The following is a 26,640-nucleotide window of genomic DNA, read 5'->3' on the forward strand; positions in this document are numbered from 1 at the left end:
CCACTCAGGGAGGATTGGAGGAGAGGAGTCTGCCAACTTGGGTTTCCCCCCAGCATTGACACATCTCTGTTTATCATAAATATCAAATATTAGCATCACTTTGAGAGACCCCCCCAAAATTTTATATCTATTTTTCTTCAGACAGGTATGGTGATTTTATTCACTTGTGAGGACAGCAATTAGATGGGATCTCTTAGGAATTTACAGCTTAATAGTGAGGAGAATTCGAGTGAGATGTCCTATTGTCTTGTATAGTGTTCTGATGGAAGTTGGCTGTTCTTAATTGATTGTAGGAGTTTGATAATATTTTTAATTGGTGTAGGGAACAACTTTCATAAATGGTTAGGTTAAAGCAATCATATGGGATACTCTTAGAACATATGTAATGGTGTAAGCCTTACATTGTAAGGCTTTTGGCTAATGAGGAGGAAATATCATTCAGAAGAGAATGGCTTGCATAGTAAAAGTTTCTTGTGTTTTTGATTAGTCTTTAGTGCCCTCTATTGACTGTTTAGTCTAAAACATTTTGATTCTTAAATACAGTGTTCCTTGCAGTGTTATTTACCAAAGCAAGAGAAGTTGGCGTTATGCCGTGGCTGGGGCCAGGCAGATCCACATTGGATTCAGGCAGATGATAGAGAAACAGCGGAGCCAGAAAACATCAGGCCATTTCTGTTTAATAGAATCACACAATCGCGGACAAGCAAACAGGCAGGGGAAAACCTCTTATCATGGCAGCAGGTGAACAGTAAAAACAGCCCCTCGTGTGGCAGGCAAGCAATCCGCAATCCGCAATCTGCCCTGAAGGCAAGCATCCGTAACCTTACATAGACTATACACACAAGGTGCTGCCATATCTTCATGCACTAATCAGGCAAAGTACAAGCAAGCAAGGCTAAGACAGCTGTTTTCCCCAACATTCCACCCCTTTGGGGTTGTTCACCTCACAATCTATGGGACAGGTATCTTCTGCAATGGTCCCTGTGTGAGGAGTAAGGTACATTACATCACAGAAACAGTATAGACAACACCAACAAAATTATAAAAGCACACTGTTCCAAAAATGACAATAATTACAAAGGTGTCCTTCACAATGTCTCACTGAGCACTCTGCCCAGAGAGTTAACTGGAGGCCTTCCTCTAGCCCCCTACCACACAGTAGGTGGGAAGGCCTGTATAGTCCGAGGCTATGTCCATTGAAGAAAGTGTCTTTGGTATGTCTCTGCAACTGGATGGGAGCAGCTTCCCGGTGCAAGAGGGCCTCCACAGGTGCCTCTCCCCCCCCCCCCCCATCAAGGTCTCTCATATTGTCTACAAATGGTGTATCCATCCAGCAAGGGAGCTGGTGCCCCTCTCTGGTCACAGTCCAAAAGTCCATTACACCGTTCGGTGATCAGTCCACTATAGCATAGCTGTCTGTACAAATTGCCCAAGGTGAAAGTCCTTTACAGGCAACTAGCCATACAGCTCTTTAATAACGAACCTCAGAGCCTTTCCATAAGTGCTTGTCCATTACTACAAGCACCATCCAAACCCCTCAGTAAGCATATAGGGCTTGGCAGGGTCAAACACATTCAAGGCCTGTGCCACCCTGCTAGTTCTCTTAGCTGCTGCAGCAAAAAAGCACCTATTATTTTCTAATGCCAACACCTGCTCCACATTAGAAAAGGATCAATGGATTGCCAATTTCACATGGGGCCTCTGCCCCTCACCCTGCCCATCTCTGTTAGGTGGGTCCCTCGGCCTTCCTCCTATTCAAACTGGAACAATGGGTCTTGAGGAACCTCCTCTCCCTCAGCTCTCTCCATCATATAATCTTGCAATCATGCAACCCAAACACTAGCCATTTTCTTGGAAGCTGCTAGGGCTGCCTGCTTCCCTTGATTTTTCAGTGGCTGGACCCTCTGTTGTGGTTTAAGCTGCTGCCAAGGCTCTAACAGGACTCTTATAAGACCTGCCATCTAATTTCTCCCTATCCGCCCCGGCCATAATCAAATATACCCACATCTGTATCGGGTGACCTTTACAGGCTCGTTTCTCTTGTTAGTTGTGGGGAGCAGCATGAGTTGGAGCCTTCACAGCTTTATGGTTTTGTGCTGCCTCCACCTCACACAAATCTGCTACCTTCTGTGTAACTGCAATGATGGACTGCCCCACATAGGGCCTTAAAATAGCCACTAGTAACCCCAAAAGGGCTGATGGGTGCTACAGAGAATAAGGTCCTTCCTCCTTGCCATAAACGCTTCCTCATCTGGCCCCCAGGACTTCAGGTTGAAAGCAGCATTTTTCATACCTAGTTCCCAGAGGACTGGCTACAGCTTAGTATATGACTGCCAATGGCTCACTGCCCCTGGGAAATCTCCAGCATTCTATAAGACTGTACAAATGGCAGCCATCACCCACTCTAATAGGGTATGGTTTCCTGAGTTGTCGTGGCAGTTCTGAAGATGCTGCCTCAAGGAGGAGTGCATGGTAATGGTGGCCAGTTTATCCATCTCTATTCCAGAGGGCATGATGCCATCCATGTCTGTGTCCCACAACTGCAACAACCAAGCTGCCAGGGGCTCAGTGGGTTTCTGCCTGAATTTCACCCCCAACTCCATCAGTTCTGCATAGGTGTAGGGTTGGACCACAGAGCGCTCCACTACCTATGGAGAGGGCTGTCCTTGCCCCTGAGGCATTCGTGGCTGCTGGTGTTTTTACCTTCAGGGTGACCACCAGCCAGAGAGAGGAGACACAGAGAGAGAGAGAGAGAGAGAGAGAGAGAGAGAGAGAGAGAGAAAGAGGGAGGTGCAAAAAGCATCAACTCCCATATGTGCCTTGACCAGGAAAGCCTGGGGTTTTGAACTGGCGACCTCAGCATTCCAGGTTGATGCTTTATCCACTGCGCCACAACAGGTCAGGCACCAGCCAGTCTTTGAGTTTGCAGATGGTAGTTTCAGCCTGAACCTCATCCTCAGAAGAGGAAGAGTTGGAAATGCCTGCTACTGCCAACTCAGAGCTACTACGTGGACATGAATTCATCTCCTTCAGTAACCACTTTGGCTCTTGTGGCTGCTGGCTCTCAGCCTGAAGCTGGAACTTGAGCTCTTGAACCCTCAGTTGTTTCTCTAACAATTGTCACTGCCAACATTCTACTTCTAGGGCAAATTGCAGCTCATGAACCCATAATTCCTTCTCCAGTGACTGTTCCAGTTCCAGGTACCATTGGTATTCAGCCTGCATTTCACACTGTAGCTCTCAAAAGCGGTTGGCCTCCTTCCCTAGCACTCATTCCAGTTCAAGCTGTCGCTGATTCTCAGCCCGTAGCCTAAACTGCAGTTCTCGAATCAGCGACTCTTTATCCAGTGACCATTCTAGCTCATGCTGTTGTTGATGCTCAGTCTGCAGCTTATCCTGGAACTTTTGACCTTGGGCAGCCTCTTGCACAGAGCTTTTAGTTTCTTCTCGCAGGGCTGTAAAAAACATCCAGCCTACAGCGCCCAACAGGAGAGCCACAGGGAACCATATACTGGAGAACAACAAGCACTCCTCTATTCCACCCTCAAGGGTATTGGCAGCTTCGTACCAGTCTGACCCGAATCCTGCCCACTACACCAGATGTAATGTCAGCAGCTGAGGCCAAGCATGTCCACATTGAGTTCAGGCAGATGGTAGAGAAACTTTGGAGCCAGAAAGCATTGGTCCATTCCCATTTAATAGAATCTCGCAACAGCAGACGAGCAAACAGGTTTGGGGAAAACTTCTCACAGCAGCAGGCAAATGAACAGTAAAAACTGCCCTCACAGTGGCAGGCAGGCAATCTGCAGTCTGTCCTGAGGGCAGGCACCCATAGCTTTACAAAGACTATACACACATGGTGCTGCCATGTGCTCATGCACTATAATCAGGCAAAGCACAAGCGAGCAAGACTAACACAGCTGTTTTTTCCAACAGTTAGAGATTTAAAAATTATGTTAAAGGTGATAAAAACAAATGGGGACTTAGAAATCTGCATGGGGTCTAGGAGTTGGATAGAGGTTGGGAGAAATATCCTGATAAGGTTTTGTTGGATATAACATGGGTGAGATATTATGGACTGTATTTTTAGAAAATAGACTTTTCTGGTAAAAAATTGCCTGCATATGACTTAAAAAAATTTTTTATTAGTATTTTTATTTATTTATTTACTCTTTTAGATTTTATTTATTCATTTTTATTAGAGAGAGAGGGGAGAAAGAGAGAGAGAGAGGGAGAAATAGAGAGAGAACAGGGGGAGGAACAGGAAGCATCAACTCCCATATGTGCCTTGACCAGGCAAGCCCAGGGTTTTGAACCGGCGACCTCAGCATTCCAGGTCGACGCTTTATCCACTGCGCCACCACAGTGCAGCAAAGCCTTGAGAATAGCAGCCACCCCAGTAGGCAGTAGTAGTTGCTGTTTTTCCATAGGGTGGCTGCTACATACAATGATCATGAAAGGAAATGACTGTTACTCATTAAAGCAACTTTATTCAGCTATGTGGGAAATCACACAGTCAGAAAAGTCATCATAGAAAAGGAAGTAGTGATTATACATAATGGAGCATCTTCAGAAATGGTAGTTTGTCTTTTATTAAGTGACAAAAGAGCTGCCATTGGATTCTCTTCTCCAGGAAAAGTGGTGGTTAATTAAATTTAGCTTTTAGAATAACTAGAGGACTAAGCCCAAATAATTTATAGTAAGCAAGCACACCTGGTACTAGTTTGAGGTCTAAAGAAGACTGGGCTTTGTGTAAATAAGGCTCACCATGACTTTTCCTTTATTTCCTGGTTAATCTTTCTTTGAAATGTTTCTAATTATCATTTCAACTCGTTCTGAGAACCAGTGCAACTATTTATTAGGTTAAAAATACTGCTTTTTGATTTGGTGTTACATGAAACTACAGAGATCACTCACACCAACCTAGTGAAATCATGTATTTGCTTTCGGTATGTTTTCCTGTTGCAGATTTCCTATAAGAAAGTTGAGTAATTATTAATATGAAGTAATGCTAGCTGCTTTCTCTGCATTTCACGAGGGGAATAAGCTATTATGTAGTTTCCCTTCCCCTCCAATAAAAAAGTCTTCCATCAAAAACTGACATCCTAAATGAAAGACATAATTGTACAGCTTATTTATTAGTGTGTCAAACTTAAAATGTAATGGTTTCATATTTCAGAATGAAAAGTGTGTTGTGATTCATGGTTGCCAGTGACAAAATAGACAGCTCTTTTATATTACTGCACTGATTGCCTGCTGATCTACCACTGTATTTTTTTTTTTTTTTTTTTTGGCTCTTTTCTGTTCTCTTCCTGTGCAATAGCTCCCTCTACTTGAAAATAATGGTGTAATTATAGTTTAACACTATGTGCTAATGAGTTCCCATGACGGTTTGTATTTTCAAGCCTCTTCATAAACATGTGGTGTTATACATCAGAACATGTTAGAAATTTACTAAGAATCTCTTGACTTGGGAGTGCAAAAGCAAGGTAAGTTAAGGAAAGTAACAAAAGTTGTTTGAAGGCATTTTTCAAGGAATTGGCTGTGTAGCTTTTGTTGATTCAAATATGGCATAGTTGTTTAAAATTCCATGTATTACTTGAAAATGAACCTTGATGTCTGAAACAGAGAGGTGCAGGAAACTGGATCAGAAAAGTTCAAAGGAACCATCAGACACTTCAAACAGACACAGCCTAGAACTTGACAGAGTTCTTTGTTAATTCCAAAGTCTTGTAATTCTAACATGAAACATGGCAGTTTCTCTCTATTTTCTGAGGAAGGGTTTAACAGAAACTAACAAGAGTAAAATCTCTACTAATTCTTATCTTTATGAGACAATCTGTGCATAAGGGAACAATAGGAGCAAACTAGAGAAATCAAAGCAAGTGCTATTATTGGATTTTTTTTTTTATTTCTTTCTTAGTAAGTTTGAGGTTTAGTGATAATACCAGATACCTCTACCATTAGGACAAATTAAGAAGTTCTACTCAACCAGAAAATTTTTACATGAACATGTCTTTGCATTCACAACTCTTTACTTCCAAGTTCTTCTGTTGTTATGGTGCTTGGCAAGTAGCAGAGCGTGATGGTTAAAAGTGAGGGCCTAGGAGGCAGCTGGGTGATCTTGGCAAGTTTCCTTAACTTTCTGACTCTAAGTTTCCTGAAAAACACAGACAATAAATCTACCCACATACTAGGGTTTGTTGTAACGATTAGTTGAATTAATGATTGTCAAGCATTTATCAATAGAACAGGCCCTGGCATAGTTAGTGCAATATATCACTGCTCATCGAATAAAATAAAAAACAATAATGGGGTTATAAATTGATTTTTATTAACCAAATATATGTATGTCAAGATATCGTCAGTGTTTAAAGAAATATGGATGAGAGAGATTTGTACATTGGTTTTTCTCATGAATCAATACTCATTTTCTGTATATTTCTTCATATGACTAGGGGTACCTATACTATGTTATAATTTTAGGTTATGTTATTTTTAAACATATTTTTTAAAACACAGTGGAATATGTCATAGTTTTGATGCCTTTTTTTGAACTTAAGGTCAGGAAGATTCTTCACTGGTGGAATGCCTAAGAACAGAATATCATGTAGTACACTTCTCTTGAAGCCTAATTATTGCCTCAAAGCAATCATAGATGGATTATCTTTGATCCATCCATAGTATAATTATGTTTGAGGATGTCAGAGAATCTTGTCCAGTTGTCCCTTAACCTCTGGTTATTCAACAAAATATGTCACCAAAAGTTAAAAAAATAATGTGTAGCCTGACCAGATGGTGGGGCAGTGGATTGAGTGTTATTCTGGAACGAGGAGGACCCAGGTTTGAAACCCCGAGATCACAGGCTTGATCATGGGTTCATCTGGCTTGAGTGAGGGTTCACCAGCTTGAGCCCGTGGTCGCTGGCTTGAATGTGGGATCATAGACATGACCCCATGGTTGCTGACTTAAGCCCAAAGGTCGCTGGCTTGAAGCCCAAATCACTGGCTTGAGCCAAAGGTCACTGGCTTGAGCAAGGGGTCACTCATTCTACTGTAGCCCCCCAGTCAAGGCACATATGAGAAAGCAATCCATGAACAACTAAGGTGTCACAACTACAAGTTGATGCTTCTCATCTCTCTCCCTTCCTGTTTGTCCCTTTCTGTTCCTCTCTCTGTCTCTGTCACACACAAAAAATTATATGTAGGGAGCATGCAGTTTTTGAGATTGTTAAGATATGTCTTCACCTTGATATGAGCTGATATCTGTGTGGATGTTTCGAGTGATAGTTTAATAGATCGTGCCTTCTTTGGAAGAATATCACCAGAATGCCAGACACATGAAGTTAAACAGTTAAATGAGATCCATGATTAAACAGTCTTAAGGCTGTATTTTTTCGGAACTGACTCAACTTCTTCCCTTGTTTGATCATTAGGACCCTTTAGATTCCACAAGATCAGTGATTGTGATTCGTTCCCTGGTGGTGGATGGTGTTGCAGAAAGAAGTGGAGAACTATTACCTGGAGATCGCCTGGTCTCAGTCAATCAGTACTGTTTGGACAACACCACACTTGCTGAAGCTGTGGAAGTGTTGAAAGCTGTGCCACCAGGCGCCGTGTACCTTGGCATCTGTAAGCCTTTGGGGGTAAGTGTTGAATTTTGTTAATACAGGAAGTGATAATAGTGTAAAGTGCCTTGTAACCCTATCATCTAAACTCCTATATGGTCTAGCCATCTTCAAGTCATCTTAACGTATTGTTTAATCTCATGCACTGGGTCAGATTACTATTTATGGCTAAAAACCACTTTAAAGTTATGGTGCTCTTAAGGTTCCCCAATGCAAAATATATACTTGATGATAATTTTCAAGCAGGATTTAAGTATTGAGTGCTTACTATATGTCAGTCAGTATTTTAAGCCTTTATGTATATTAACTAATTTAATTATCACAGAACTTTAAGAGGTAGTTCTCTTATTATCCTTATCACAGATGAGTCAATCAAGACACAGAGAGTTGAGTAACTTATGCAAAGTGATATAACTAATAAGGGACAGAATCGGAATATAAACTCAGCAGGGTGGTTTCAGACCCTGTGCTCATAACCACAATGCTATGTATCCTGTTTTAGTTTGTTGTCCCCAGTATGGTTTGCATGCAACATGTCTGAAACAGTATGGTTATAGTGGAGCGTTGGACTGGATTTCAAGAAACCTGGGCTGTTTCTAACTTTACGATGAGTTAGTCCAGGGGATTTCAAACTCAGAGATATGTGATATCCCTAAGTATCACCTGGGGGATAGTTGAATTCAGTTTCCCAGGTTTTACTTTCAGAGGTTCTGATGTAAGAATTCTGATGTGCTCTTTAATTAGAATCTGCCTCCTCAATGAGTCAGCTGTGTAATTCTAATGCACTTTGAGAAACATTGTTCTCGTAATTTGATTACAGGTACACCACTTTTCTTTTCTGAGCCTATTTTTTCATTTCCCAAAAGACTGAATGAACAAGACTAGATAACTCAGAAGACTTTTCTTAATTCTAAAATTATTTTATTTCATGAAATATATTAACATACTACAAGTGTTCATATAGATAGTAATATATATATATGTATAGCTATAGATAGATTTGTGTATTACATATAGTATTTTTGCATTGAGGAATCTCAATAGAACCTTAATATATTTTTTATTCTTCATGTAAAAAGATGAAGATTGTCTATATATTGCACCTATTAGATATTTTAAATGTTTCAAAATGAGATATAGTGCATAACTAAGTCAAGTTCTTATTAAACATTTTTTTTATAATTTTTTCCCATTGATTTGAGGTAAGGAGAGAAAGAGAGAAGCATCAACTCATTGTTTCACTTTGTTGTTCCATTTAGTTGGTTAGTCATCGATTGTTTACCGTAATTGCCATGATTTGGAGGTTGAACCCACAACCTCTGCTGCACTGGGATGACATTTATCCACTCACACACTCAGCCAGGGCCAAGTTCTCAACTTTATATTGTGTATTTGGTATGTGGGTGTTGCCATAGTTAATATATACCATGAGATGCGCAGTTTGATTTTTGGACAAATTAAGAAAGAGAAAACTTGATTTTTTTTTTTTTTTTTTTCATTTTTCTGAAGCTGGAAACAGGGAGAGACAGTCAGACAGACTCCCGCATGCGCCCGACCGGGATCCACCCGGCACACCCACCAGGGGCGGTGCTCTGCCCCCCAGGGGGCGATGCTCTGCCCATCCTGGGCGTCGCCATATTGCGACCAGAGCCACTCTAGCGCCTGAGGCAGAGGCCACAGAGCCATCCCCAGCGCCCGGGCCATCTTTGCTCCAATGGAGCCTTGGCTGCGGGAGGGGAAGAGAGAGACAGAGAGGAAAGCGCGGCGGAGAGGTGGAGAAGCAAATGGGCGCTTCTCCTATGTGCCCTGGCCGGGAATCGAACCCGGGTCCTCCGCACGCTAGGCCGACGCTCTACCGCTGAGCCAACCGGCCAGGGCCGAGAAAACTTGATATTTTAATGGGGACCCTGTCTTCTTGGCACTTTGGATTGTGACAAGAACTTTGTCTAAATTTTCCCTAATTATTTGCCTGATTATTTGGCCTGCTAGATGAAATCACAAACTGTTTATGGCCTATATGACTTAAACAGCATGACTGTACTTTGAAGCAGTTGAGTGTTTCAGGCAGGATAAAAGATGGAATTTAGTTCCAACTGGGTGTGGGTTCCTGTGCTATATTGCTGGCGGGGGTAGAGCCGCAGACACCTCAGGACCTCGGGGCCTCACCTTCAGAGGGTTCTAGGACGTAATAATTGTGAGATGGACCTTTGTCCGGGCTTCCCTCGAGACTAGAAGGCTTTCAGGATACTTGGGAGTGGGAGGCCAATAAAGAGAAGAGAGAAAGGTCACTTTCAAGACTTTAAAAGTTCTTAGGGGACTTGCCACTAAGTAATTCCTTCTTTACCATCTGGATTATTTTAGCAACACTTTCTGCTTGTGAACTGTGGATTGTGATGCATGGATCTTTGCTGAGGTCTCTGTCTCTTTCTCTCATGGTTCAGTTGACAGTCACTTGTCTAATCACCCAATGTTTACTGAGCATTTACTGAATCCTCAGCAGAGGTGGGGATGCAGTGTGAATAAAATGGCCCATCATTAGGTTGGGGCAGAAAGACTAGGAATATATGACAGGAAAACAAAGTGACTTATTATTGTCTTGTATCACATAGATACGTTTTACCTATATGTTTATAAATAGTATACAATCTTACATTTTAGTCAAATATATATATATATATATATATATATATTATCAATAAAATCATTTTCAAGTCACAAATGTGACTTGCCTTCTCTCATCTACAAACTCACCTGAGGTGGACCACATCCAAAAAATGAATGAACTGACTTTAAAAACAGCATTGTATCTTTAGGACCAACAGAACAGAGCTGGCAGCAGAGTGCTTGAGCCAGACGCTGTGGGTCTTAGCTTAGTTCTGTGATTTGCGAGGCTGTGTGTCCTTGGGCCACTTATTTAACCTCCCCAGCTCCCACTTCCTCATTTGTAAGGTGGGATTGCCTGGCACGGTAGATGAGATCACAGGTTCCAGAGCCACACAGCCAGGGTTCAAACTCTTGGTGTGTAACTGACTAGTTAAGTAACTAAGGGCAATTACTATGTTCCTTTTACTCATCTGTAAAATGGGGTTAATAAGAGCACATACTTTTTAGAGTAGACATTGAATGAATTGAATTATTTAAAATACTTAAATCTGTACCAGTGAGATATATGTTTGCTTTAATTTTTAGATAAATGTAAAATCTTGACCTAATAGGATTATTGTAAAGATGATGCTGGAATAAAACTTATAAAAGTATTTACCACAGTTGTGTTATGAAGCTATGTAAGTAGTAAATAGTAGCTATGTTATTACTAGGGCTTACTGGTAAGCCCTGGAATGGCCGGACCTCTTCAAATGGGCAGTGACTACACTGTGCCATTGTTTTTTTTTTTTAAATATCACCCTGTCTGTACTTATACATTTCTTAATAATAAGGCCCATTCTTGGGAAAGCGGTTTTTTAAAAGTAATATTTAAAAAGAATGAAAAGTTTGAGAAGCTTTGAGATGAATATGGCTTTCTTTTTAATTATTAAAAGTTGGCTCTAATAAAACACATAAATTTTATTATGTACTTGCACTTAATGGGAAAATAGGACTTAATCTAAAGAGTTTGAAACTAAGATGTTTTCTCAATTATAAAAGTGTTTCTGTGGTTGCCAGAGGGTTGGGGGTGAGGAAACGAGTGCAAGTGGTCAAAAGGTACAAACTTTCAGGTATAAGATAAGGAAGTCCTGAGGATGTAATGTCAGGCATGGTGACTATAGTTAACAAAACTGTACTGTATATTTGAAAGTTGTCGATGTTGACTACATTTATTCTTGTAATCATTTTGCAACATATGCATTTTCCAAATCATTTCTACGTCTATCACTAATATAATGTTATATGTCAGTTATATCTCAGTTAAAAAAAAAATAGCTTCATGGTTGACAAAAACATTTCTTCTGTTGTGTGCAAAAGAGTATACAATAAAATAAAAATATTTCTATTTTTCAGGAAGATAATAAAGAGGAAGAAAGTCATTATATTTCACATTCAAACACTACTGAAAACAAGACTGAAATTTCAGGAACAATTCATGATATAAATTCATCTTTAATACTTGAAGCGCCCAAGGTATGTGGTAAATTTATTTCTCATTTGAATGGTTTGCTGTGAGTTAAAAGTTTCTATAAAGAAGACAGGCTTATTTCCACTCTCTTAGCTGAATAGATACAATTTAATAGTCCCCTATCTTTATTATTACTTTTTTAACTGAAATCTTACCCCTTTTCTATCCCATTGCCTTCATAAATGACATAAACCAGTAAAAGGCATTTTCAAAGAACAAACTTTCTTTTATACTAATATATCCTTAAATTTTTGAAGGTAGAACATTTTTTTTTTTTTTTTTTCCTTTTTCTGAAGCTGGAAACAGGGAGAGACAGTCAGACAGACTCCCGCATGCGCCCGACCGGGATCCACCTGGCACGCCCACCATGGGGCGACCGCTCTGCCCACCAGGGGGCGATGCTCTGCCCATCCTGGGCGTCGCCATATTGCGACCAGAGCCACTCTAGCGCCTGAGGCAGAGGCCACAGAGCCATCCCCAGCGCCCGGGCCATCTTTGCTCCAATGGAGCCTCGGCTGCGGGAGGGGAAGAGAGAGACAGAGAGGAAGGCGCGGTGGAGGGGTGGAGAAGCAAATGGGCGCTTCTCCTATGTGCCCTGGCCGGGAATCGAACCCGGGTCCTCCGCACGCTAGGCCGACGCTCTACCGCTGAGCCAACCGGCCAGGGCAGAACATATTTTTGAAAATAGACCTTTAAATAGGCATTTAAAATATTGTAGAAAACAACTATCCAAAAGAAGTTTTTATTGAATACTTTCTAAAGAAAACTTACTTAGTGCAACACTACTTTTTGCTTCAATTTTAGAAAGTATATTTTAAATCTTTTCCTGTTTTATTTATTTACTTTTTCTGAGGGGGGGGACAGACAGGGACATACAGGGACAGACAGACAGGAAGGGAGAGAGACAAGAAGCATCAATTCTTTGTTGTGGCACCTTAGTTGTTCATTGATTGCTTTCTCATGTGTGCCTTGACTGGGTGACTCTAGCTGAGCTAGTGACCCCTTGCTCAATCCAGCGATCTTGGGCATCAAGCCAGCGACCTTTGGACTCAATCCAGTGACCATGGGGTCATGTCTATGATTCCACACCCAGTCCAGCAACCCCGAGCTCAAGCTGGTGAGCCTGTGCTCAAGCTGGAAACCTCGGGGTTCCAAACCTGGGTCCTCTGCATCCTAGGCTGATGCTCTATCCACTGCACCACTGCCTGGTCAGATACCTTTTTTAATTTTAAAATGACTTTGCTATGTATAGTTTTGCTTTACTTGATAACAACTGTATTTTGATATATTTTTTAATTTGTTGCTAGTGCCTCAAGCTGATATGTAGTCCATTATATTTTTTTTAGTGTAGACATTTTTGTTAAAATTTCATAACCACATGGCATTTTCAAAGATACCCTCTAAATGCAACTTTTAAAAAAATTAACAAGGTTGGAATATTTGGTATCCTGTATTAATTGAAAAGTTTCACCAAAGCGATGTTTAGCTGCAAGTAAGGAATTAATGGAAAAGAGTAGATTCATTTCAGGAATTTGTACTTAGTAATACTTAATAAGTTGGACTTAAAATAGGAACTGCTATTGTTCCCTTAGAAGGACTTGGGCCTCATTGCAATCAGCACCCTCACACCTCTAAGAGTTAGGTCAAAGGCTCAGCGGATCCATATGACTCTCAAGCATTACCTAGGAACTCAGCAATGTTCCTGCACATCTATGACTATTTAGCTTCAGTTCTATGTACTTGTTCTTCTGATTAGTGAAATATAAGTTAATTTAAAAGCATACCATATTTATTACTTTCTAGCATATTTTCAATGCAGATGAAAAAAATCTATTTCTGTTCATAGTATATTATCAAAGAGTCATACTCAAAGAAGTTGAGACATACTCTCTATCTTTATTTATTTATTTATTATTTTTTTTTTTTTTGTATTTTTCTGAAGCTGGAAACGGGGAGAGACAGTCAGACAGACTCCGGCATGCGCCTGACTGGGATCCACCCGGCACGCCCACCAAGGGGCCACGCTCTGCCCACCAGGGGGCGATGCTCTGCCCCTCTGGGGCGTCGCTCTGTCGCGACCAGAGCCACTCTAGTGCCTGGGGCAGAGGCCAAGGAGCCATCCCCAGCTCCTGGGCCATCTTTGCTCCAATGGAGCCTCGCTGCGGGAGGGGAAGAGAGAGACAGAGAGGAAGGAGAGGAGGAGGGGTGGAGAAGCAGATGGGCGCTTCTCCTGTGTGCCCTGGCCAGGAATCGAACCCGGGACTTCTGCACGCCAGGCCGATGCTCTACCACTGAGCCAACTGGCCAGGGCCTCTATCTTTATTTTTCATTTATTTATTTTTTTAATTTATTTTTCCTTTTATTTGTTATTGAATTTATTGGGATTGCATTGGTTAATTCGATTATATAGATTTCAGGGGGCACAATTCTATAATATGATCATCTGAATATTATATTGTGTGTTCACCACCCCAAGTCATGTCTCCTTCCATCGCCATTTATCCCTCTTTATCCTCCTGTCTCCCCCCACTCCCCTTTTCTTCTGGTCATCACCATACTGTTGTCTATCATGAGGGTTTCTTTCCTTATCTTTAGTTTACATAGAATAAGTTTTTGAACATTCAAATAGCTATAATTTCTTTTGAGTTACATAAACTTGAAAATCTTGACCTTTAAAATTTTTGCTTTTGTAAGTAACAGTATGAAGTATTTCTGTATTTATGTACTACTTTTTATATGAGATCCATGAGTTAAATAGTGTAGCAGTTCAACAAAATTCCTGTTACTGAGAATTTTCAGGTGGTTAATGTATAACGAACCTTTTAGAATAGCCTTCACCTTGCCAACGGCAGATTTCTGTCTCTGATTTTGTTTGTCCCTTTCCTGAGTTGAGGGTTGTGTGGTAGTGAGCTTGTATTTCTCCTCGTTTGTAATAGAGAGCTGTTCACGTTAACCATATGTTGGCATGTATAATAAAGTCATTGTAGCTACAGCAGGGGTTACTTTTCTAGCTTTAAGACAGGTGTAGTTTAAAATTTTTTGCAACTTTTTTTTTTTAAACAGGGATTTAGAGATGAGCCTTACTTTAAAGAAGAACTTGTGGACGAACCATTTCTAAATTTGGGGAAGTCTTTCCAGTCCCAACAAAAAGAGGTAGACCACAGCAAGGAGGCCTGGGAAATGCATGAATTTCTGACTCCTGGATTACAGGAAATGGGTGAAGAAAGAGAAATGCTTGTTGATGAAGAATATGAGCTCTATCAAGATGGCTTTCAGTCCATGGAGTTGTATCCCTCCTCACACAGTCAAGAGGCTGCTCCTGCTCCATCTGTGAAGGAACTTCACTTTGGTACACAGTGGTTACATGATAGTGAACCAGCTGAGTCTCCAGAAGCAAGACCCATGCTGAGCGTGTATTCCCAGGAGATGCCGCAGTATGGCTATGGCGCTGAAAGCATGGTAAGGGGTGTTTTAGAACAGATCTTCCACACCTTCCCTTTCTCTTCCCTTCCAAGCCCAGTCCCTAAGTCCTGTAACTTTCCAAGAGAACAAAATTGAGTGGATTGTTTCATAAATAGTCATTTTTTTGATGGTGTACCCTATGCTGTGTTACTGTGAGTGAAAGCCATCTTTTCTGTATTATACAACTTTTAGTCGGAGTCCATAAGCTCCCATTGCCTTGCTTTATAGCTATGTCTTTTTCTTTCTTTCTGTTTTTTTTTTGCTTTGCCTTGCCATTTTAGTGATGTTTTTCTCCTAATTACCCATTTCACAGAAGAGTTCTCTTGCCATTTGTAATTTTTTTTATTCACTCAGGGAGATAAAGCTCTATTATTTCTCACATAGTGTATTTGTCAAGAAGAATCAAGGCAAATTGATTATGTTGTTCATACCTTGCTTAACCACACTGTTGTTCTCTGTATTATATATGGTACTATATAGAAAGTCACTGAACTCAAGAAAATTATGTTTACATTTGTGATACTGTCTATTTACAACCTGAGAGGAAAGCATTATCATAATAGGTTTGCCCTTGCTATGAAATCACCAATAAACTTTATTTTTAAAATAAAATTAGAGTTAACTGATCACCAATTGGAATCTTTCATTAGGGACATTTTTTAGTGTATTACTTTTGTTTATTTCCTTCCCCCAATTAAACTCCAGGTAAATGGAAAAGAACTTATTATATAGGGCTCTACATCAGTGTGTTTTCAGGTGCTGTGTGGTGCTCCCCTCCCTGAGGTTAACAACTTTCCTGCAGTGATGTGCAAAGTGTGTTTTTATTTGCTCTCTCATAGGGCATATAGAGCTGAGGTTTTTTCTTTGCCAGCCTTAGACGTTCCTCCTCTTTTCCTTTCTGCCAGTGCTTGTGGTTCCTTCTGCTCTGTGAGGCACTGTACTAGATGTATTTATGGAACCCTGGAGGATTCTTCATAATAGGGGACTCTGGGCAGGCTACTAGAGGTTGGGACTGTGTGCATAATACCTTGATATGGGAATAGGTGACGCAGACTTGCCTGGTGTGTTGCCATGGACGTTGGTGCACTCTATCTTTGCCAGTCCCACTCCAAGATCAGTAAATGCTTGACCCCAAACAGAATAGTCAGTGACGTGGGTCAAATTTTAATCACTGATTAGTGAATATTTATAAATACTTCCTTGTTGTGGCTTTCTTCTTTAAAAAAAAAATTATCTATTTACCCAAATATAAGCCAACTGAAATAGAGGTCCATTTTACTATATACACTGCTCACAAAAATCAGGGGATATTTTACTGCTTCATATTCATTTTGAAATATCCCCTAATTTTTGTGAGCAGTGTATTTAGGAATATAGATGAAATAGTCAAATGTATATTCACAATATTTACTTTATAAATTTCATTTAATATATTTTAAAACCTGTAACATGTTAATTTTTGCCTACTCACATTTAATATAATTTTATTAAAATTCTGTTGATGTATATTTAGCATCAGTATCTACATTATCATTAGAATCACTTTTTGAACCTTTCATATGGCTTTCCAACTATACTGTCCTCATTACCATCTATGTTGTTTGGGATACATTAATATTTGAATCCATACTGTCAGTCAAAATTTTATCCTGTTCTCAAGTATTCATTTTTTAAATACCTGTGCCACGTATATACACAGGAGAAGTACAGTGTTGATTAACTCAAAGGGGTTCTTAGGAGTTGGACTTATACAGCATCTTAACAAAGACCAATAGATTTGTAGAGACTTGACAAAAGAAAAGGGCTTTAGACTTTTGTGGTCAGCAAATTGTGGGAAGGTAAATAAATGTGTGGGGGAAATTGATGGAAGAAAAGGGTTGTTTTAGTAAGGTTTGTTACATACATTTCTCTTAGTGCCAGCCCTGAGATGAAAAATCTAGAGTCATCTCTAGTGACTAAGAATTGGGTGGATAGTGAGCTTTTCTGAGCCTATTCTTTCTTTTTTCTCTATTCTTTTTTTACGTGAAAGGAGGGGAGATAGACTCTCGCATGCGCCCTGACTGGGATCCACCCAGCAACTCCCATCTGGGGCTGATGCTCAAATCAACCGAGCTATCCTCAGCACCTAAGACTGAGCTATCCTGGCTGTGAGAGGAAAAGAGGGAGAGAAGGGGGAGAGGGAGAGGAAGAGAAACAGATGGTCACTTCTCTTGTGTGCCCTGATTGGAAATTGAACCCGGGACATCTGCATGCTGGCCAACACTCTATCTACTGAACCAAACAGCCAGGGCCTAAGTCTATCTACTCTTTCTTAGTTTTCTTCAGCTCAAAATAATCCTTGTGTGAAAGTGGCATATTTCTGGGTGAATATTCTTACTGCCTGCAACAGTTACGCTCACATGGTCAAGATGGCTTGGCTCTTGATTTGCCCTCCTTTCCATTATTGATGGACTCTTGTGATGAAAATTTGTGGTTGAATATTACAAGCCCTGGATAAAATTTAAAAACATGGTCAAATGCCTACAAATATACTTCTCACAAAAATTAGGGGATATTTCAAAAATGAATACGAAGCAATAAAATATCCCCTAATTTTTGTGAGCAGTGTATGTAATTCTAATACTCTTCCATTTAGAGGATGCCCTCCAGAGGGTAGAGGAACATTAGCATTCTGTCTTCAGTGTAATATGCATTTTGGGTATAGATATAACTATATTTGTGGAGTGCAAATAGTACCCAACTACTTCATAGTTTTTCTCTGCTACCTGCTTACTCCATTTCAGTTGAAGGGTGGAACTGTCAAGATTTATAGCTGTGGTAAAATATACATTACATAAAATTCACTGTTCAAAACATTTTTAGACTTACAACCATTACTACCATTCATCTCCAGAACTTTTTATTTTCCTAAACTAAAATTCTATACCCACTAAACAATAACTGCTCATTCTCCCCTTCCTTCATTCTCTGGGAACCAACCAAACTTCTACTTTCTGTCTCTAAGAATTCAACTAGTCTAGGTTCCTCATATAAGTGGAATCATAGAATATTGCACTTTTGTGTCTGACTTTTTTGGCTTAGTGCAATGTCTTCAAGTTTCATCTATGTTGAAGTCTGTGTCAGAATTTCTCCTTTTTTAAGTCTAATTAATATTCTATTGAATTTATACACTGCATTTTGTTTACCCATTTATCAGTTGATGGACATCTGGGTTGTTTCTAACTTTGACTATTGTGAATAACGCTTCTATGAACATTGATATACAAAGATTTGTTCAAATAACTAATATTGGGGTTATATACCGAGAAGTGAAATCGCTAGATCATGTGGTAATTGTGTTAATTTTTTGAGGAACTGCATACTGTTTTCCACAGCAGCTGAACCATTTTACATTCCCACCAGTAATGCACAATTTTCCAACTTTTCCACATGCTCACCGACACTTATTTTCTGGTTGTTTCCTTTTTCTAAAATAGGTATGAAGTAGTATCTTAATGTGGTTTTGATTCGGATATCCCTAATTATTAGTGATATTGAACAACTTTTCATGTGTTTGTTGGCCATCTTTAGATATTCTTTGGAGAAATGTCTGTTCAATTTCTTTGCCCATTTTTTGAAGATCTAATTCTTTTTGTCTGAGGATTATTTACCTGAGAATAATTGTATATTCTTATTTTCTTGTCTATTTAGAAAAAATTCTGAACTTATATTTGTAAATGTCTAACCTCTCATACTCACTATATTGTATCTCAGATTCAGGTATTTTTCTTATTTCTTAGTTACATAGTTGCCATTAACATTTTTTAAATGTCCAAATGGTCCAAAAATTACTATGAAATTTTTTCTTTTTAAGTACTCAGAGCCTACCATCTCTTCCTTTTTTTTTAAAAAAAAGATTTTATTGATTTAAGAGAGAGGAGAGAGAGAAGGGGGAGGGAAGAGTGGGAAGCATCAACAAGCATCAACTCATAGATGCTTTCCATATGTGCCTTGATCCAGCAAGCCCGGGATTTTGAACTGGCAACCTCAGCATTCCAGGTTGATGCTTTAACCACTGCACCACCACAGGTCAGGCTCCTTATTTCTTTTTCTAAGAGATTTTTGCTTATTTAATCTAGACAGCTAGGTAGTTGTATCTCCTTTCTTACCTCTGTTTAACATTTGAGTTCAAGTCTATGTTCTGTAGGCTCTATTAGGTAAATTCTTCTCTTACTGTTGAAGTCTGACCAATATAACTAAATAGAAAAAATTGGATTGTTGTAACAGATATAATTCATATATTTGTTTTGAACAACGTAAATTTCCAATAGTAGAAAATAACATAGTGTTATCCACCTTAACTGAGTCAAGGTGTATCCCTTTGGTGTCAATAATGTTATTAAATTTTATGCTTATAAAGATTTTAAAAAATATCCTAACGAAATACATTAGTAAAAATTATGCTTTGGAAATTCATAAAAGACATGTAAAAGGAGAAGAGGCAAGTATAATAAGTTATTGACTGTGCTTGTCTTTGGTTTTAGGTTTGGGTAACTGAGTGTTCACCATGCAGATAAGAGTGCTAGGGAGGGTGAGCAAAATCGTAGAGCTGTGAATGTTCACCAGGTATTTTGAGATCAGCAATTTAAATGGTGATCCAGCATGATCAGGAGGTTGTATGTCAACCATTGACCTTGTTTGACTCGATAGACCTTTTATTCCTCTACTGTTTATTAAAATTCTCTTGTTAATGTTTAGATAAACAAATTTGTTCTAAATTCAGTGTTTGGAAAAAAAAATGACCAGGTTTTACTAGCCTGTACTCTTGCAAATATTGTTACTAGTGGTTCCAGCTTATTACAGTATCCCATTGCTTGAGAAGGCCTGTTTCCAGGGCCAGTTTTCCACTGTCATTCTTGCCTGTTAAAACAGCATTATAGGGTTCTACTTTTTGTCATAAAGTACTAATGCATTTCTGTTTTTCTTCCTCTCAAGATGCAAGAAAATTTTGGCATCGATTCCCTACCTTCTGTGTCCTCAACTGAAGGAAATAGTCAACAAGGCAGATTTGATGATCTGGAAAATCTTAATTCATTTACAAAAAGCAGTCTGGAGTTAGGTTGGTGGATTTTGTTTCTCATAAACACAAATTATATTATTTTACAGTCTTTCAGTTTTATTTTTGTATGTGATAAATTTTATTGTCACATTTTTATTCATTATGGTGTTTTAAATTTAAATCTGCGTATTAATTAATCTGCTTCAGAATATCTGGAAGAATAACATGGTTCATATTTAAACTCAGAATTTTCAGATTCTGTTTTCTGAGAGGGCTGCATTTTCTCTGCTTCATTTGGCCTTTATTATCAGTATGGATTAAAACTAAAACTAGTACCTTAGTCTGAATCTGAAATAAGTCTCTAATATATATTAAAATCTCTGATGCCATTAAGTGATACTGTTAGCTCATTGAATGGGGTTGTTAAATATTAATAAAGAGAGGCATATTTTAAACATTTATGAAACATTTTTATAGCCATATATTACAGTCAATTTTGGTACATTAATAACTTAGTTTCCATTAAAGAGTCCTGAAAGTATTGTGCCTCTCCCTGCCTCTTCCCAATATTGATTCTTATATAATTTTGAAAACTTAACTTTAAAAAATAATTTTTTTCATCCAACACTGAAATATCAAATGTTGTTATAATATTAAGATCCCTTGATGAGTTCTTTCATAACCCTAGGATTTATAGAGCCAACGTTCAAGATTTGTGCTGTCCTTCACCTGTTATGACTCTACTTATACGAAAAGTCTTTCTCTGTGGAAATTATTGTCGTATGGTAATATGTTACAAGGAGAGAAAAAGAACTAGAAAAAAATTATATCACAGTTTTATATGAATTCAGCATTCTGTTAAGTAAAATCCAAAGAATGGAATTCTTAACAGTAAAGGTTGAAGGCATCTATGAGATAATAATTGTCAATTTCCTGTGGGTCAACAGAGTTAATTTTGAATATCTAAGATTAGATGAGTCTACCCAATTTTTCATGATCATGTCTAGAAAAAAAATGGGATTTTTTTTTCACCAAAACTCTCCAAGGATTCTGGCTTTTTAAAAAATTCACTACATTTCTGTAGTCCTCTGGTTATTAAATACTTGGAGAAGGTTTACAGCACAAATGAATAAATAAATGAATTAATAGACCATATCTGTGTGATTATCATTGGTACTTTATAACAATCTCGGGACTGTTGTGGCCTAGATGATTTTTGGCCGTAGGGTTGAACTGTGCATGATAGTATGTTTAGCAGCTTCCCTGCCCCCTAACTCTAGATGCCAGTGCGCCCCCCCCCATTCATGATCAAAATCAGAATGTGTCTAGACATGCCGAATGTCCCATGGTAAAATTGCCTCCGGTTTGGACCTGTTTGTGCTTTAAATCATCAGAATTGAAGGGAACAGACAAGATAAACGGGGTGGGTATTTGTGGTGAGGGGCAGTAAAGTTGGGAATAATATAGGGAAATAGATGGTCTCTTCCTAGGATGACCCAGTCTCCCCATGAGCTCTGCTCTGTGTATCATAGGTGACTTCTAAGTTAGTTCCACTGCCTTCTGCTGCCTGTATAAGTTTGCTGGGGCTGTTGTACCAAATTGTCACAAACTCAGTGTCTTAAAACAATATCAATGAATTCTGTCTACTGGAGACAGAAGTCCTGAATCGAGGTGCTGTACTCCCTTTGATGGCTCTAGGGAAGTCTGTTCTTTGACTCTTCTAGCTCCTGGTGGCTGTATCACACCATCCCTGCCCCTGTCTTCACATGGACTTCTCTTCCTCCTGCCAAATCTTCTCTTCTGTCCCTTATAAGGACACCTATCATTGGGTTTATATTTCAATAGGTTAATCCAGATGGTCTCATCTCAAGATACTTAATTACACCTGCAAAGGTTTTTATTCCCCCAAACAAGGCCACATTGATAGGTCCTGTGGCATGGATATGTCTTTTAGGAGTCCACCGTTGAACCCACTACACTTCCTTAATCTGATATTTTGCAAGGCACTGGAAATAATTTATTTTCAGAGATTATAGCTTTAGGAATGAAGCTGTCTTTGACCTGTGCTCACTAGAAAAGCATTTAAAACCATATGCTTTTAGGGAAAAATTTTGAGAACCTCTAGAATGCCATGTGACAGGCGTGAGTGTTCAGATTAGTGCTAACCATGGGTGGGCTGAGAAATTACTGATACAGAGGAATACAGATTTCTGCAGCATATATATTGAGTTAATTCTACTCAAAGCTTCAATTTCCCCCCGAGAGCCCTGCCTAGCACATGGTGGACTATTTCAGTCCCAGAGCCTTTAGCACGAAGCAGTAAACCCGCTGCATTACTGGGCAGGCCTTCAGGCTCCTCCAGGCCTCTCCGTGTTCTCACTGTACAGTGAGGGGTCTGGGCTAAGTGTTCTCTAAAGCCTCTTTCCAATCTGTAGTTTTTTGGCCACTCTATTAGTAACAAAGAATTTTAGATTTATCTATGAAAAATTAATTTTAAAATTATTTTGGAGGACCTATGTGTAAAGGGCTGTTCTTGACCTTATACTTTATGAAAATGTATGTGTCCTTCAAGAGCCTGTACTCTTTATGGGCTGTAAAACTAAGCCTACAAATTAGTATAATTAATAATATAAAGAATACGAGGTAAATTTTAGATCAGTCATGTAGTTAGTGTTACAAGATTTCAGAGAGGAAGTATTTTTTTCCCCCCAAATCTGATTGTTCCTCCTGGAGTGTGTCTCCAGTGAACCTGGATGGATTTCTGTCATTGCACCCGAGGGTCAGACCTATATACTCAGTCTCACACTATACTGCTCACAAAGATTAGGAGATATTTTAAAATGAGTATGAAGCGATAAAATATCCCCTAATTTTTGTAAGCAATATATATAGACTAAACTTTTGGAGGGCAAAGCTTATCTCAAATGATGTTACCATAGTAGGTGCTTAAGAAATAGTTGAATGAGAAAGTGACGTGCCACTCATATATGGTTATTTAACAACATATTAACCCCCTCCCTTTTTTTCAGTTGCTAAGTTGTACAGTACCCAATCTCTTCTCTACTCAGATTCTTACTACCTTTATTTTGTTGACCATTGTATTCTTGTACTTCACCAAGTATAAGCCTTTAGAACATTTTCTCCATTTCTCTCCTGTAAGCATTAGCTTCCATTTACCCAGAACATTTTTTATTTAAAGTTTCCTGTTTTTCTAATGTTTCTGTTCCTGTAATGGCCATTACCTAACAACTGCGCAGGCCCTAAGGGACTTGGTTTGTCTTACGGGCTCCTGGGTACTGTGCTGCAGTTGGTGAGCAGCTCTGAAGTGAAACTGTGTCATGTGCTCTGAGAGATGAAAATGTGTGCCTAAGCACTGCCAGGTGTCCGGAGAGGAGTGGGGCAAAAGGCACGGGCAGCTTTTATATGGAGCCGGTATGTTTTAAACAAACTGCAGCAACCTATGAAGCCCAATGCTGTAATGTAACAGGCTGCTTTTACCAGCATAGTTGGATGAGATCTAGCTCTGCAAACAGAGCTGGTTTTCTTTTCTTAAGACTCTGGCTTTTAGCTATTCTTCCAAGAATCTTGATCCTACCCTTTGTCCCTCCTCAGCGGGGAGGAGGCAGATGTAGGCAGAGCTGGAACAGTGCGGTGGTGGTACAGATTTGACTGCTCGGCAGGAATGTGGGCCCCAGTGGATGGGGTGGAGGGTGCATGAGAGTGGGGAAAGGCTTCCTTTCCTGCCACCGAAGCATTAGTTATTTTCACTCCCTCATCAGATTCTCTCTTGCATTACCAACTGATTAGATCCTGGTTCCGAAGCTTCTGGACAAGATGAAAAGCAGAAGTAGAGTTAGTGAGTTTACTAGAAAATTTGTTTAGTGCAAAGAAATGGAGAGTTTCGGTGATGCTTATAGGAAAAGTTTTAGAAGAGTATATCTCTTAGAAATCATTTCTAATTTTCTGATAAGGAAGGTCTTCATAATATACTGTAAATGTATAGAGTTAAGGGAGGCATTTTATGCACAGGTCATCATATTGTATAACATGATAAAGAAAGATTGGCTAGGAACTTATCATGGATGGATATAATGGATACTGGGGTGTCTCCTGAGAGTAATTAATGGATTTATGGCTGCATGGTGCTGGGCTCTAAGCATATGCTGTCGAACTCAGCACAGTTCTGCCTTAGTTATTCTTTTTTTTTTTTTTTTTTTTTTTTTTAGTAAATTGAAAAAAAGAAGAGATGGTTTGTCAGATAAATTTGCACGCTCTAATTGGCAAAATTCCTTACACTATTTTTTAGACTAGTCTCCCCATCTATAAAATACATTTACTAATATCTTTTCTCTCTAACTCATAGTTTGATGTATTAAATAAGGTCACAAATTTAAAAGAACTCTGGAATTTATAAGCAAAGCTCTTTTAAAAATGTGTTTTTATGTGGTTGTTTTTCCATGGAATTATTATTTTTTTAATCAGTGAAATGTTGGAGTGCCTATAATTGAGACAGCCTGGGTTACTAAAGGAAAATTTGTAGTAAGATTAGAATACCATCATAAAGAGTATTATTTTGATAAAGTGTTTCTGTTGCTAAAATGGTGTTATCTTTTCAGTGAGGCCAAACTCAAAACTGTAACTTTTTTCTACTAAGCAATCTCCATTCCCCCTCCCTTGCTTCACTTTTCACCAGGGGTTGGGAATCTATGGGTTGCGAGCCAGATGTGGCTCTTTTGATGGCTGCATCTGGCTCACAGACATATCTTTAATAAAAAAAAATAATAACGTTAAAAATATAAAACATTCTCATGTATTACAATTCATTCATTTCCTACCGCTCATGTTCATGGTTGCAGGTGGCTGGAGACAATCACAGCTGTCCTCCGGGACAACACCAAATTTTTACTGGATAATGCATAATGTACACGGGTCGTTGTATGGCTCTCATGGAATTACATTTTAAAATATGTGGCGTTCATGGCTCTCTCAGCTAAAAAGGTTCCCGACCCCTGCTTTTCACCATAGTACTTGTCACCATCTGACCTATTAAATAATTTACTCATTTAGCTTAATATAAGTAAGTCTTCTTCGTGAAAGAAGTTTGCTCCCAGTAGATGCTCCTATTTGTTGAATGAATGGAAGATGTATGAAAGCATCTTGTGTTCACTTTTTTTTTTGGTTTACTCTGTAGGCATGATGAGACCAAGTGATGTCCAAGGTCCTGGCCTGCTTGTTGAACTACCTGCTGTGGCTCAAATAAGGCAGCAAGAAGATCTGCCCTTATACCAACTGCCTAGGACCCGAGTTGTTTCCAAAACCTTGGCATACACGGGAGTGTTGTCTTCTAGATACACCACTAATGCATAGTATGATTTCATTTCCTTTCTGTGTTTGCATTATAAAATTGTTTTTATTTTGCTTTTATATACAAAAACAAAAAACCAAAGAAAAAACGAGGCATGATTATGGTGGGATATTTGGAAAATACAGAAAAACATTATGAATAAAATACACTATATTATAAAATTAGTATGATGACTTCACATACATAAAATTGTATTATATACACAATTTTATATTCTTGCAATTATGTGCAAAATGGATTACATAGAGTATTTGCTTAGAAAATGGGAAGTTAAGAGTTTTATTTTAACAACTCAAGTAAGAAGTATTCGAGGACAAATGAGAGAATAGATTTAAGGGGCTAGAGATTTGTATGAATTGGTGACTGACAACAGGCTGGAAGTGAGCAGAAATGGTTGAGGATTACTTGTGATTCTGGAATGAGAAAACAAATGGATAGTGGGACTGTTAGTTCTTTGACATAAGCATATAGGAGCATAAACAGGTAGAAAGGAAAAATAATGAGTTCAGTTTGAGGCATGTTGAGGGTTTACAAAGCTATAGGACAAAATAAAGGGGACCAATTAGATCCATGATTCTCAGAATTAATGTTGAGGATGATTCTGACATGAATAATTAGGAACAAGATCAAGCAAGCATAAGTGAAATTCCTGGATTTGAATAGTCATCTAGGGGAAGCTCAAATAATAAAAAGAGTATGGGAACAAAATTGGTGTTCCTCAAAACAGCAATATTGAAGGCATTAATGGAGGAAGAAAATAGTGAAGTAGAGTGAACAAAAAGTAGAAGGAAATTGATAAACTAGAGCAGGGGTCGGGAACCTATGGCTCGCGAGCCGGATGTGGCTCTTTTGATGGCTGCATCTGGCTCACAGACAAATCTTTAATAAAAAAACTAATAACAAAAATATAAAATATTCTCATGTATTACAATCCATTCATTTCCTACTGCTCATGTTCATGGTTGCAGGTGGCTGGAGACAATCACAGCTGACCTCCGGGACAACACCAAATTTTTATTGGATAATGCGTAACG

The 26,640-nt window shown here is 39.1% G+C and overlaps 1 protein-coding gene across 8 annotated transcripts in view; it reads left to right on the top strand.

Annotated features, from left to right (window-relative positions):
• PATJ (PATJ crumbs cell polarity complex component) overlaps positions 1-26,640 on the top strand; it is a 411,472-nt gene that overhangs the window by 106,772 nt on the left and 278,060 nt on the right. For all 8 annotated transcript variants that reach the window (XM_066376436.1, XM_066376440.1, XM_066376442.1 and 5 more), the window contains exons 18-22: positions 7,436-7,645; positions 11,627-11,746; positions 14,805-15,200; positions 20,178-20,301; positions 25,433-25,607. In XM_066376436.1, the coding sequence (XP_066232533.1) occupies positions 7,436-7,645; positions 11,627-11,746; positions 14,805-15,200; positions 20,178-20,301; positions 25,433-25,607 (1,025 nt within the window). The remainder of the gene's footprint in view (positions 1-7,435; positions 7,646-11,626; positions 11,747-14,804; positions 15,201-20,177; positions 20,302-25,432; positions 25,608-26,640) is intronic.

Source organism: Saccopteryx leptura, chromosome 3, assembly GCF_036850995.1.
Source record: "Saccopteryx leptura isolate mSacLep1 chromosome 3, mSacLep1_pri_phased_curated, whole genome shotgun sequence".
Lineage (NCBI taxonomy): Eukaryota > Metazoa > Chordata > Mammalia > Chiroptera > Emballonuridae > Saccopteryx > Saccopteryx leptura.